This window comes from Caretta caretta, chromosome 14, assembly GCF_965140235.1.
Source record: "Caretta caretta isolate rCarCar2 chromosome 14, rCarCar1.hap1, whole genome shotgun sequence".
Classification (NCBI taxonomy): domain Eukaryota; kingdom Metazoa; phylum Chordata; order Testudines; family Cheloniidae; genus Caretta; species Caretta caretta.
The window spans coordinates 15,958,297-15,972,761 of NC_134219.1; the positions used below are offsets into that span (position 1 = coordinate 15,958,297).

The 14,465-nt window shown below is 49.4% G+C and overlaps 1 protein-coding gene across 6 annotated transcripts in view; it reads right to left on the bottom strand.

Annotated features, from left to right (window-relative positions):
* UNC13D (unc-13 homolog D) overlaps window positions 1–14,465 on the bottom strand; it is a 56,729-nt gene that overhangs the window by 25,627 nt on the left and 16,637 nt on the right. For all 6 annotated transcript variants that reach the window (XM_048818116.2, XM_048818113.2, XM_048818114.2 and 3 more), the window contains 7 exons: window positions 8,691–8,723; window positions 7,786–7,893; window positions 6,969–7,028; window positions 4,629–4,695; window positions 4,086–4,278; window positions 2,984–3,028; window positions 2,116–2,184 (listed from right to left, as the gene is read on the bottom strand). In XM_048818116.2, coding sequence (XP_048674073.1) covers window positions 2,116–2,184; window positions 2,984–3,028; window positions 4,086–4,278; window positions 4,629–4,695; window positions 6,969–7,028; window positions 7,786–7,893; window positions 8,691–8,723 — 575 coding nt within the window. The remainder of the gene's footprint in view (window positions 1–2,115; window positions 2,185–2,983; window positions 3,029–4,085; window positions 4,279–4,628; window positions 4,696–6,968; window positions 7,029–7,785; window positions 7,894–8,690; window positions 8,724–14,465) is intronic.

Genomic DNA, 14,465 nt, shown 5'->3' on the forward strand with positions numbered 1-14,465 from the left:
TGATAGGGCACTTTATCAGCTTCTCCTTGTCAACAATGGTGGATGCAAAGTGCCTGCAGAGCCAGAAACAGCCTGGATGTAGAGATCACAAACACTCAGTGGTGGTTGATACTCATTTTCCATTCCAATATTATACAAACTGAACAATTTAATATGTAGACAAGCTGTGGCCCAAGACGTGAGCCCCTGGTCCTCCAGGTGCCCCTGGAAGTCAGGAATTTGGAGCCACTGGCTCTATGTCACTACGGGCATGCCTACACCACACGCTGGCTGGCTGCCTTTGCCCAACCCCCCCTATAATCCACAGTGAAAGCTCTCAAATGTGCATCTAGGGAGCATTGTACCCAAAGACGCCGACTCCTTGGGTACGCTGGGGCTGGAGCACCCGCAAGGAAAAAAGGTGGGTGCTGAACACCCAGTGGCAGCCCTCCCCCCCGCAGCGTCCCCCACTAGTGGGCCCTGCCGATCAGTGCCTCCCAACTCTTTATCTGTGCCTCCCGCCCACCACGATCAGCTGTTTCGCAGCATGCAGGAGGCTCTGAGGCGGGGGGGGGGAGGAGCCAGGACGCAGCGTGCTCGGGGGGGAGGGGGCGGAACGAGGCAGGAAGAGGTGGGGTGGGGGTGGGAAGAGGTGGGGCAGGGCCTTGGGGGCAGGGGTGGATGGAGGCAGGGCCGGGGGCAGAGCTGGGGGTCGAGCACCCCTTAGCACATTGGAAAGTCGGTGCCTGTGATTGTAGGGAGCTTGAGTGCCCATCTTTGAGGTATGGAGCAGAGTGTGTGTTGAGCCCTGACCTGCCCCCTGACAGACCCATGGCTTGTCCTAGGGTTGGGAGGGGCAGAAGTGAGCAGCATGCAGAGCCAGAAGAGCCTCAGCTTAAGGTGTGGGAGGGCTAAAGCCATTGCTACAAAGGGGTCCAGGGAAGACAGACAAGTTCTCCCACAACACACCACAAAACAATTCTTAGAGAGGCTCCAATTGGTGAGGAGCCATGAACTCTGGGATACACCCCCAGAAATCCTTGTTCCCTCCCAGCCACAGGTAGCTGCCGCACCAATGTGGGCACAGCTAACCAGGCCTGGGTTCTGCGGCCGTGTGGACTCTCAGACAGGACCGGCTCCAGGCACCAGCGTTCCAGGCAGGTGCTTGGGGCGGCAGTCAGAAAGGGGCGGCAGTGTTTCCGCCGCGGCGGCCCCTCTGTCCCACCGGCTGTGGCGGCAATTCGGCGACAGCTCCTCTGTTCCGCTGGCCGTGGCGGCAATTCGGCGACAGCTTCTCCCTTTTGCCGTCCGCGGCGGAAGTTTTTTTCACTGCTTGGGCTGGCAAAACCTGTAGAGCCGGCCCTGCTCTCAGAGCAGGGTCGGCCAACCCGCACCCACATGAGCCAGGACACGTGGTACACCTGTCACAGAGACATGCCCTGCATGACAGCAGAACTGTGAGTGGGAAGAGGAGGCTGTGGCCCAGCCAGGAGTTCATCACCGACCAGAGTCCTTGCCACATCCAAAATTCATCTCCCTGTGCCCTGGTCTCTTGAGGTCTGCACGCTGGGTCTCTTTAGTCCAGTACAGCAGACACGAGGATCCCAGGCTGGAGTACATCAGGCCCATCATTGAGGTGACCTATTTGGTGTTGGGCTGGGCAAGGGAAGTATCTGCATCTCTCTTTAAGGACATTCCTGGTACATCTCCAGCGGAGTGCCATGCTCAGAGGAGGCTGCCCATTCTAGCCACCTTTGTAGAGATTACACAGACCCAGGGCACAGGGGTTGGGGCGAACGCATACCTGTCTTTATTTCCTTGTCCCTCAGACGCCTCCCTCCTTCCTATAACCTTTAAACATTACTGCTGCAGATAAGGATTAACTAGCGTGAAGAACAGGACACCGGCGTCAAAGAGAAAATCTCCCCAGGAGGGGATGGCGAGCGTTTGACAGAGCTGCTCCCATGCCTGCAGCACAGCAGAGCGAAGGTCTGATGCCCAGCCGGGGAGCCTCCCAAGCGCATGCTGAACAAGGACCTCACAGCGCTGCACTCAGAGCAGCACTCAAGCTGAGCGCGTGCACTGCTAACAGAGCGGGGTGACTGACAGCCCGTCCACCCACTCCCCAGTACCAACCTCTTCAGGCCATGGAGATCTGTCAGCCCTCCCAGCTTATGCCGCATGGATTCCTCCACGTCCAAGTCCCTGCCGGGGAGAGTCAGAAACACAGCAGGTGAGGAGGGGGAACATTGAAAACCGCATTGTTAATGTTCGTTTGCCAGGGGAGCCGCAGGATCAAAGTCAGGACTAAGGGAGAGGCCCCCAACACACGGACTCCACCGGGCCAGAAGGGGGGAAATAATCAGGTGTTCAGGGAGGAGAGATGATGCTCAGATACAGTGTAGTGCTGGGGGCGGTATAAAACCCTGTCGAGCTAGACGCGATTTCTTGCAGCAATTGTGAAAGGGAGTCTCGACTCCCCACTCCCGCCCCACCTCCAAGGCAACACTCATCCGCCATAAAGAAGGCAAAAGGGCACAAGCCCCAGTTTGACAACGCCTGTGCACATCACCTTTGTAGAGATTACACAGACCCAGGGCAGAGGGATAGGGGTGAACGCACACCCGTCTTTATTTCCTTGTCCCTCAGACGCCTCCCTCCTTCCTATAACCTTGACATAGAAATTCAGGGCTGGAGTCTCTGTTGCCTTGCACCTCGTGTAACCCTTTCCACCTGTGCAAAGTGACTGCAGAATGCAACTCCTCTGATCCAATGGCACAGCGCACTCACTTTCCACAGGTGGAAAGGACAGTGTGCAGCCATTGGCAGTGGAGGACTGGGCCCCGTGTACATTAGCTGGGGTTCCACACAGGGATCTGTTAGGGTGCAGGCTGCAGGAGCAGTGCTCTCAGAGCCCTGTCTCAGAGCAGGATCTCTGCACACAGACCGGTCTTGAGTTTTCAGCCCCAAGCTGGCATGGGTGCGTACGCTCCATCACACTCACCACATGTCCAGATGGAAGCTGGAATTTGCTTCATCATTAAACTCCCTGCAGGATACAGAATCAGAAGACGTTACTCCTGGGATTTCGAGAGGATTTCCACTCAGGCCACAAATATTAGGAAGGGATGGCGAAGGAGAGAGAGATTAAAGGCAGGGAGCCCCCACGCCACAAGCTAGAAACAGTGTAGGCCTGGGGTGTAGCTTTGTGTCAATAAAGAAGACGAGTCAGGCCCCTGGAAACCCTGGTTATTACAACTGGACTGTCACAATTGCTCTCTAGTTCACTCGGGGCACTCCCAGGTTTATGGGTGGTCAATATGTTTCAGGTGCTCAGTTTGTGTTCTGATTCCTAGAGTGGTGGCAGGCCTTTCACTGGACTACCTTCAGATTTTTCTGGCTTGCCCAAGAATACCAGAAAGAGAAGCCCCCGGGCTGACAAATATGGAAGACACAGGGCAAAATTATTCATAGAAGATCCAAGGAAGTCTAATCCCTGCAATAGACCTGGCCTGCTAGACAAGAGCCAGATACCCACTGAGGTGTATCAACTGCAAAAATTAAAAAAAAATACCCCACATCAGCTGGTCTCAGAGCCCAGGTCTACAGACTTGGGTTCATGGGGCTTGTGCTACAGTGCTAAAAATAGCCCAGTCCCGTCGCTGGGCCTCAGAGCCTGAGCTCCAGCCAGAGCAGGAATGTCTATATGGGCTGTTTTCAGTGCCGGAGCGTGAGCCCAAGTCCTTAGAGCCAGGCTGTGAGACTCGTTGCCAGGGGTGTTTTGGTTTTGCAGTGTAGACATAACCTGAGAGATCATTGCACCTCACTTTTCCACTGTCTCCAATTTCTTTACCAGGCTAAAACAACACAGGAGCTTCTGCTCTTTCCAACAAGCAGAGGCCTGTGTTTATAGCACAGCATCCTGGCTTGTAATCCTGCCAGTCCCCCCAGCCCCTCACAAACTACTAGCAATGTTACCTCCCAGTTTATGTCAATCACAAAAACCAAACTTTGGACCTAGATTCCTTGCCAGTGGTCCTTGCAAGCAGAAAGGAAACAGCTGTGGCAGCAGAGAAGTGAAAGGAAGGGACAACGGGGAGACCTACAGTATAAATGTCTCATTCCACACAGGAGTGAGAGTTTGATTTATGACTTGGGTGCGGTGTGTCTGGTCTTCGGGGATCATGTCTTTCACCACAGCCTTTAATGGCTTCTTGTTCTCCAGATGGGAGCTGCTGTCGCTGGAAGGCTCCTGTCTCTTTGATTCTATCCCCAGCAGGCAGTATGGGTCGCTGAACCCTGCAACCACAAGGCATAAAAAAAATAAAATTTCCTCCAACAGAATTATCTATTGTGACAAAATGCAACACCCAGCCTTTGTGCCAAGGTCCGCCTGCCTCTTGGGGGAATGGACAATGATAACAATACTTTGCACTAGGCGCCTTCAATCTGAGGAGCTCAAAGCGCTTCACAAACATTAATTAATCCTCACATCACATCTTAAAAATAGGGAAACCAAGGCACAGATGGGTGACCAACTTGCCCAAGGTGAGACAGCGGATGTAAGAACAGAACCCAGATCTCCTGGCCCAGTCCCCTGCTCTGATCAGGAACATATATATATGTGTCATACATCTATTCACACTCACCACTGACATCTTTACCCAGAATGTCTTTGGCTTGCTTCACAGTCACTTTCAGACAAAAAATTGGTTTCTGGAATTAAAAAATAAACAAAAAACAACTCATCTCACCTGAAGGAAAAATCTCCATCATACACAGAAGTGACTGTGTGTTAGATTTATTTGTAAACCCCATGATAAAACAAGGAAGCAGCACACACTGTTTCAATATTGCCAACCCCACGCACTCAAATACCAGGCCCCAAAAAATCATGAGAAAATGGCTGAGAAAAGATCTTTTAAAAATAATAAATGTGGAGGTTGGGATTTTTTAATTTGCATTCTGTTTTTTTTAGCTTTTATGGAGCACTCAGGTCATATTTCCAGGACTGGAAACTTACTTAAAAAAAAAAGAAAGAAAGCGGATTCTCACATAATCATGTGACTCCAGAAGCTGAGAGTTTAAGGAAAACATCAAGCATCTCTCTCCCCTTGCTTCCTCTCTGTACACATCTGCCCGCTGCCATTTCCAATTCAGCTTTTGTGGCAATCCCCCTCTCGCTAAGCCCTCCCCTCCTTGGGGAGATGATGTACAGCAGCCCCTTCAGAGCAGTGTAGGAAATGCAACTGACCATTGTCCAAGCAGTGAAACTGACCATATGTTGTGCTGTCAAACGCACAAAGTACTGTAAATAAGCAGAGGCCTGTCTTTATAGCACAACCTCCTGACCTGCCAGTCCTCTTCAACCACGAGCACACAATACCTTCCAGACTGCATCAATCATGAAGACCAAAGTTTGGACCTAAATGAGCAGCAGGGTCACAATGTGTTCAGAAGCTGACAGTGTCCCTTTTAAGGATGCAATTGGAAAGTTGCAGACAGACAGATCCCTTCAGCACCACACATGACTCTCTGTAGCTATCTCTTTTTGCTGTCAGAGGTCAGTGCTGAGAGAGGTGGCAAAGTTCTCTCAAGAAACAAAAACCAAACCCAACCAACAATACTTTCAACTGCTTCTGAGCCCTGATCCTCTCCCACCTTTGCACAGAGGGGAACAAATTAGTCACTGAACTTCCGAGGGACTAAAGAGGAAGTTGTTTAGTCACCTTTTCCATCCATGGGAGCTGTGGAAATATGCGGTAGAGTGAGCAAGGCCAAAGGAAACATCTGAGGACAAGGCACTTATGGGAAATATTGCCCCCAACCCCTCAGCTCCAGGCCAGGTGCACAGAGGGTCTCTCTCCTCCAGAATCCACTCCCGCCCATGTGGGCAGCAGAGCTGGCTCCTGACAGTGCTGCTGTTTGCCACTAGGCTGCATTCTGTAATTCCACTAAGCAGCACTGAGTGGGCGGGAACATACCCCATGAGTATGTCGACCCTGAAGCTGGATATGTAACTTCCAGCTCAGGCAGACGTACTCACGCTAGCTTTCATTGAGCTAGCAGGCTAAAAATAGAAGTGTAGCTGCCAGGGCTCAGAGAGTGGGATGGGCTAGGGTCCCAGGCAGGATTGTATGAAGTGAGGCCAGCCCATCCTGCCGCCCACACTGCCAGAGCTACACTTCTGCTTTTAGCACGCTAGCTCGTTGACAGCTAGTGCACAAACATCTTCCTCAGCTGGAAATTTCACCTCCAGTTCCCACGCAGTCGTTCCCACAGTCTGGCTCCTACCGCCTTTTCGTAACTGGTCTTTCAGCCCCACAGACTTTGCAGAGGGGACAAAGGCTGACAGGTGGGGGATCATCCCATATAAGTCACCTACCCCTTTCCAGAACCTCACCCTGGCTGGTTGGTTTCCCTCCTCGCTCCCCAAAACATAAGGCTTTAATCTGGATTTGATAGCAATGACTGTCAGTATCGAAGGACGAACTTGGATTATGGATAGTCCACCTGGGCCTTAGCTAACCAGCTGCTGTCCTACCATTAAATAGGGCACAGGATTTAGGACCAATCCTTGGGGATATCCATATTAAACATACCTCTGGCATTGACCTAGCCCTCTGTGTTGTTCCACATAACTGAAGCACTGAGGTCAGTAGCATGTGTGCAAGCTGTAGATACACGCGGCCATGTCACCTGAACGTTACCACTCTGTAGAATGAGGAATACTTTGAGTTCTTGCTACAGACGCATTGCCCTGGGGTGGGCACACACTTAAGAGACGATGCCTGTATCTATCACACATTCATGTACACACATGGGCTGACCCTGCTGAGCTCAGTGGGAGTTTTAGAGGGGCTAGGCCCACAGGGGGAAGTGACCCAGCACAAATTCTGCTGGCATTGAAGTTGTCTGCGGAATAGAAATATACGGAGCCTGCCCCTACTTATGGGTGGTGTGATCTGGGGGAGACGGTCAGACTTTACCTCCAACTCTCTGACCCGCTGCAGTATAACGTGATGCTCCTCTGGGTCCATGCTGAAGGCCTGTTTTAAATATTAAGGAAGATATAGTGTTGGCTTTATAACAATGGTACCTGGAATACATCCAAGGGCTTCCCACTACTCCCTTCCTCTGGGAGCCAGCTGGCTCTCATGAAGGGTTTGATGGGAAAGGATAGAACAGCTTAAACTAAGCCTAATCCAGACCCAGACTCATGAACACTTGGGTGCAGTCCACACAGACTTCCTAGCCTGTCCATCCCCTAGATAAAGGCTTCTTCCCAGCCAGACTGCTCCTCTCAGCTGCACTTCCGCCCCCAGCTGCTGTGCAGACTCTGCTGCCCTTCCCCTTCACCATTATTTTCTTCCCAGACCCAGGTCCCCGACCCTTCTGCAGCCCTGCTCAAGCGGCTGGCTGGTGTGACTCAGAGTTGTCCTGTGCTGCTGACTGCTGCTCTGACTATGACTCATGCCTGTGTCCAGCAGACCCCCTCTAACTGCAGGAGCTCAGAGAAAAGATTCATGCCTTATTCCGTCTCTGCAGAGCAGCCCCGGCAGCTGTGGGGATCTGAAATATGGAGAGAAGAACTCCCGCTCAGTGTGGGACAGAGGAAACTCCAGGGCTAGGGGCATGGAGGTGGCCTCTTCCCAATGTGGGATTGAGGGAGTTTGGGGGGCGAGAGGTACAGAGAGAGGATAGCAAGAGGACAGGAACGTAGGGCAGGGTTTCAAGGAGCTGCAGGACAGGCACTCTCCCTTGACCTGGATGGGGATGGGGTTGGGGTTGAACCCAGGGACTGACCTTTTGCACATACTCGTACAATTCATCTGTGTTGGCATCATAGGCGGGTTCGGGCTTGCCCTGGCGGTGCAGGATGGTGTAGAGAACCTCCTCGTACAAGAGATTGAGCTGCAGGGCAAGGGGGTGACAGGTCACAGTCAGCTCCTCCTCTAGACATTGTGTGAGCTAGTCTCCGGCATGCTGGATGAGGTCTTTTCTGGGGTGGGGGTGGTGGAGGGCATACGGATTGTACTCTTAAATGTTTCCTCCACAAAACACAAGGGGAAATGTGTTTGCTCTCCTTTCACAAACTGTGTCTGCTGCCCAGAATAAGCAGCAGGACATACTATCTAGAAAGCCCCTGGCCATGTTATCCCATGCTTCAAATCAAGCCTGTTATATGCCCCCTTCGGCATCGGCTCAGTAGAACACACTTGCTTTCAGGCATACAGACGATGGGCAGCTTGTACAGCAATGCACTTCCCCGCACTTTGCTAACGGGAATAGATGAAGCTGAAGCTGGAGCAGGCTGGTAGCGACTGGACATTGTTATAATCAAACCCAGTTCTAGAGGTGTTTTGTCAACATGGCAATTGCCACTAATTATCCTCTTTGTTGGCAGTCTCCACAGACTAGGGGAACCAGATGTCCCCATTTTATGGGGACAGTCCCGATTTTTGGGTCCTTTTCTTATATAGGCTCCTATTACCCCCCACCCCATCCTGATTTTTCACATTTGCTGTCTGGTCACCCTACAACAGAGGACTAGTACTCAGTAAGGCTGGAACTTGTGCTACGGCACATTGCAGGGAAGCTTGCATTGCTACTGCCTGTCTATATGGATAGAAAAAAGGACGTCCATATGCAGGGCTGCCAACCCTTTTACCAACACTCCACTGATTAAAGAAACAATGCCAGACTCATACCTCTCGCCTGGAAAATCGGTGGGACAGGTCCATCTAGAAGAAACAAGAAAGACAGAGACACGTTTCCGTTCAGTTTTGATGGCATAACAGAACATCTTTTTCCATCAGATGCTTTTTCAGAGAATGCAACAAGGCCAGGGGTGCTTCCTTCTCCTCTCTGCATGCTTTTAAAAACGAAATGTAGATTGTGACAGAAGCATCAACTTCCTCCAATAGCTGTGTTAAGTGCATGAAGCATTGTGGGCCAGGGATTGTATGGTCTTCCCTGGGGTTGGGGGACCACAGCCCTTCAGGTGCTAGGACAGCAGGGCATGATTAGGCAAATTCACTCAGGTTGTAACACCTCCCAAGAGGTACCAACACCCGCAGAGGCTCACATATACTGATTCAAACCAGATTCTCTAGAGAACCAACAGACCAAAAAAGGACTTTTGGATAAATAGCCTGAGTTTAAACTGACTCAGGCCCTGCTTTTGGATCCAGCAGGACAGAAGCTTTTGTCCAAGGGAGGCCCCAATCCTCCCTGGGACAGGTTAGAGGGATGTGACCCATTCTTGGAGGTGCTGTGCAGCCTGAAAATAATCTGATCAGCAGGGAGAGGACACATGACTGCACCCAAGAGAGGTAATGGCCGGGGAGTGAGAAGCCTAAGAAGCCTGAAGCACTGAGGTCAGTAGCATGTGTGCAAGCTATAGATACGCACGGCCATGTCACCTGAACGTTACCACTCTGTAGAATGGGGAATACCTTGAGTTCTTGCTACAGAAGCATTGCCCTGGGGTGGGCACACACTTAAGGGATGATGCCTGTATCTATCACACATTCATGTACACACATGAGCTGACCCTACTGAGCTCAGTGGGAGTTTTACAGGGGCTAGGCCCACAGGGGGAAGTGACCCGGCACAAATTCTGCTGGCATTGCAGGTGTCTGCAGAATAGAAATATACGGAGCCTGCTCCTACTTATGGGTGGTGTGATCTGGGGGAGATGGTCAGACTTTACCTCCAACTCTCTGACCCTCTGCAGTATAACATGATGCTCCTCCGAGTCCATGCTGAAGGCCTGTTTTAAATATGCCTTTGGTACACCATAGAGGGGAAAATACAGGTGCAGGTGCCCTCAACTGTGACAGATTATTTTGGAGACTCAAGAACATGTGTCAAGGTTCCTTCCCCACTCTGAACTCTAGGGGGTTCAGATGTGGGGACCTGCACGAAAAACCCCCTAAGCTTATTTTTACCAGCTTAGGTCAAAACTTCCCTAAGGTACAAACTATTTTACCTTTTGCCCTTGGACTTTATTGCTGCCACCACCAAGCGTCTAACAAATATATAACAGGGAAAGAGCATGCTTGGAAATGTCTTTCCCCCAAAAATCCTCCCAAACCCTACACCCCCTTTCCTGGGGAAGGCTTGATAAAAATCCTCACCAATTTGCATAGGTGAACCAAGACCCAAACCCTTGGATCTTAAGAACAATGAAAAAGCAATCAGGTTCTTAAAAGAATTTTAATTGAAGTAAAAGAATCATCTCTGTAAAAGCAGGATGGTAAATATCTTACAAGGTAATCAGACTCAAAACATACGGAATCCCTCTAGGCAAAACCTTAAGTTACAAAAAGACACAAAAACAGGAATATCCATTCCATTCAGCACAGCTTATTTTATCAGCCATTTAAACAAAACAGAATCTAATGCATATCTAGCTAGCTTACTTACTAAGTTCTAAGACTCCATTCCTGTTCTGTCCCCGGCAAAAGCATCACCCAGACAGACCCAGACCCTTTGTTTTTATTTTTTCCCCCCTCCAGCTTTGAAAGTATCTTGTCTCCTCATTGGTCATTGTGGTCAGGTGCCAGTGAGGTTATCCTAGCTTCTTAACCCTTTACAGGTGAAAGGGTTTTCCTCTGGCCAGGAGGGATTTAAAGGTGTTTACCCTTCCCTTTATATTTATGATAACATGCATAGCCTGTACTTCTAGATCAGCTGTTCTCAACTTTCCAGATTATTGTACCCCTTCCAGGAGTCTGATTTGTCTTGCGTACCCCAAGTTTCATCTCACTTAAAAACTACTTGATTACAAAATCAGACATTAACATACAAAAGTGTCATAGCACACTATTAATGAAATATTGCTTACTTTCTCATTTCATCATATAATTATAAAATAAATTAATTGGAATATATTGTACTTACATTTCAGTGTATGGTACATAGAGCAATCCAAACAAGTCATTGTATGAAATTTTAGCTTGTACTGGCTTCCTTAGTGTTTTTTATGTAGCCTGTTGTAAAACTAGGCAAATATCTAGATGAGTTGATGTACCCCTGGAAGACCTTGAGAACCACTGGTCTAGATGGTCTATTGGCATAGTTACACATCATCTTGGAAAATCTCGACCCTCCAGGCCTACAGGTGCTATGCACAGAATCATTGCCTAGGGCCAGACAACTAACTGCTCCATCACAGGAGGGCCACCACACAACACAGGGCTTTGAAGAGGTGCCTTTAGGGCTGTACTCACAACTCTTTGAGGGATAGTCATGTGTCTTGACAACAGGCCCTTCACAGGGGGTTCATATCACTGTAAAGGGCCTTGACAGAATACCAACAGAATGTCACAGGCAGATGGGTAGGGCCCATACACAGTGTGTTCCATAATGTCATAGAGCCCGAGCAGTGTGTCCATCAGAGCACCCCTGCACTAAGCACAGCCGTTCAAGCTTTGATAGTCTGGTCTGGAAGGTCTCAGCATAGCGCCTCCACAATGTCAAACGTACGTGGCCAACAGGGCCAGGCAGCAAATCAGAGGCAGGGCAGTCGCGCCTCACCGGAACTCACAAAGACTCAGCCACTTCACACTCAGCGTGGGCAAGTAAACAAGAGCCCTGCACCATACAACTGAAACACCCGGAGAAACAGCAAAATAGAAACTTACACCCTTCCCTCACTGCAGGCAGAACAAACCTTTGTGAGGTTTCAGTTTAACGAGGGATTCGGGCAAGTTCTGCACACCCCAGTAGGGTTTGGTGTAGAGACAAGGCATGTGGTGTCTAAGAAAATACCCCTCCCGCTTGGCATCTGTACTGTGCAGCACTTTCCCTATCAGGGTTGCTCCAGCCAATGGATTTATTTCAAGGGGGCAGTGGGAGCCACTTGGAGGGGAAAGGCAGGTGAAGGGGACTGGGACATACTACCCAACAAGGTCCCATGAATCTCCTAGTCAGCCCCAGCTCATCCCTCCATTCCCCGGTCAGCTCTGCAAGGGGCAGAAGCAGACAGGGGACAGTTAGGGGGTGTGGAGCACATGTAGCTGGGCTCAGTAACCTAACGCAGGTGCAACCACTGGGTATGCAAGGAGAAGGACAGCAGCGGGTGTCTGGTAGTGAAGAGATTTGAGAGAGGGCAAATACTACTTGTCTTCCAATTCATTTTAAATAACTGCAGACTTGTATTGTATCCCAGGTTAGGGAAGGACTTTCTTTCATTGCTCTACACAGAGGAAGAGTATAGTTTGTTTTTGTTTGGGGATAGACTGCTCACCCTCCTGGAGAGAGAAAGCCCACAATGTGACAGGACCCCTGGGAATCCTTCACCAGGAGCATAGCTGACCTGAGAAACTCTTGGCAGCAGTAGGTCAGAGACAAAGGCTGTAGATACATTTTTAAAGGCTGGATAACTTTGTGACCAATAAACACTTGTAACTAGGCAAGCCAAGATAAGTTGAGGAGGACCTAAGTCTCATGCTTTCAGGTGTCAGTTTGTTGTCTCAGGAAAGAATTTCCTCTCCCCCCACACTCACCATCAGAAGAGCAGAACTGACCACCTGGGTTGGTGTCCCTAGCTCTGAAGCCTCAAATATTGACCACTGCTGAAGGACATATGTTCATTTGGTATGACCAACCCTATGTGCCTAGGGAGTGCAGCACGTTCTTCGCTCAGGTCCTGGGTTCAGTACAGTTAAAAGTGAGGCCTTTACGGAAGCACCAGATGCTCCTCTAAGAAGATCTGGGATCTCCTGGTACTTTTGAATGTTTCACATTCTAGTCTGGTGGTGCTATTGTGAACTTATGGACATAGAAATCCATTCTAAACAGGCAGCTGTTCAACACGGGGAAGAAAAAAAAACCTTCAGGAGGAAGAGACAATTTCTTCCAATTCAATTATCCAGGCAAGTAATGGCAGCCAATCAAAAATGGCAGCAGAGTCCTTTGCTATGGACAGTTCCTTGGATTCCAGCATTCATGACGCCAGGAGCAAGAGTGTGGGCTTGGGGCAAACACATCTTGAATCAGGTCAGGAGTTACTGGTGAGGGACAGACACATTCAGAAGAATAGGAGAGATGCTAACGTGGCATTTGAGCCATGTGGTATATGAGTATCTTGTTGTTCCATTCATTATGAAGGTCAGTAGTGTGCATGATTGATTCAAAAAAACTAGAAAAGTTCATGGAGGATAGGTCTATCAATGGCTATGAGCGAGGATGGGCAAATATGGTGTCCCTAGCCTCTGTTTGCCAGAATCTGAGAGTGGACGATGGCATGGATCACTTCATGATCACTCTGTTCTGTTCATTCCCTCTGGGGCACCTGGCATTGGCCACTGTCGGAAGACAGGATAATGGGCTAGATGGCCCTTTGGTCTGACCCAGTATGGCCGTTCTTATGATTAAAGAAAGGACAGATGATATTCTCGGTATAAAGGTTTGGGGAATTCCAGGGATTATGGCGCAAGGTGACTAGAGGCTTCTTTACAAATAAATGCCTAAGATTTGTAGAAAGGAGCCACTAACCCCCACACTTTCTCTGTAGAGCTTGTTTTCCTAGAAACACCATGATGTTTGCATTTTATTGTCATGTCACATAGTCAGTGTGATTTCCCTTTGAGACAGTGTTGTTTTGGGTTTATAAAGTTAACACAGAAAAGCCAAGAGGATATATAAATCCTAAATGTATTTTCCAGGAAGGAACTATTGTCCTGACAGCAACATTATGTTGCTCCTTGTTGATATATGGGTGCCTCCTATAAGTGGAGAAGGAGTAATAATAGTATCTGATCTTCTGACGGTTACGCATTTGACCTTTGCTATGAACAACAACAAAATGTTTGATCTCTAGTATCAAGCATTGTTTACCTTATAATGTGTGGGTCATGATAACATGGTGGACCCTATATTGCAGCGGGGTGAATTTTTGAAAACTTGTTTATCTTTGTGCATTATGTAAAAAGAAACTCAATCAAAACCAAAAATGACACATGGGCTCTGAATCTACAACACCCAAGCACGGAGCATATTTGGATCCGATCCAAGTGGGAATCGATCTGTTCCTTCTTTGTTTATTGGGTGGGACCAGCCCTTCTGATCCCAACAACCCCAAACTTTGGGGAAGTTCAGCTCCCAGCTCTGTGGTGCAAGCTCATCTCTAAACAAAATGGGATCTTTCCAGCCAATGTCCTTTCCTCTGCCAAAGCCAAAGATACCAGCAAATCCTCACAAGCACCAAGTTATTTCTCTTTGGAGACTTCTCAGCCTGGTAGTAGGGGCTAGTGCAGGGCTTCTCAACCTTTTTCTTTCTAAGGTCCCCCCAACATGCTATAAAAACTCCACGGCCCACCTGTGCCATAATCACTGGTTTTCTGCAGATAAAAGCCAGAGTCGGCGTTAGGGGGAGCAAGCAGGGCAATTGCCTGGGGCCCCAGGTCAGAGCCCCAGGTGAAGCTACATAGCGCAGGCTTCAGCCCTGGGTGGCAGGGTCAGGACCCTGGGATTCA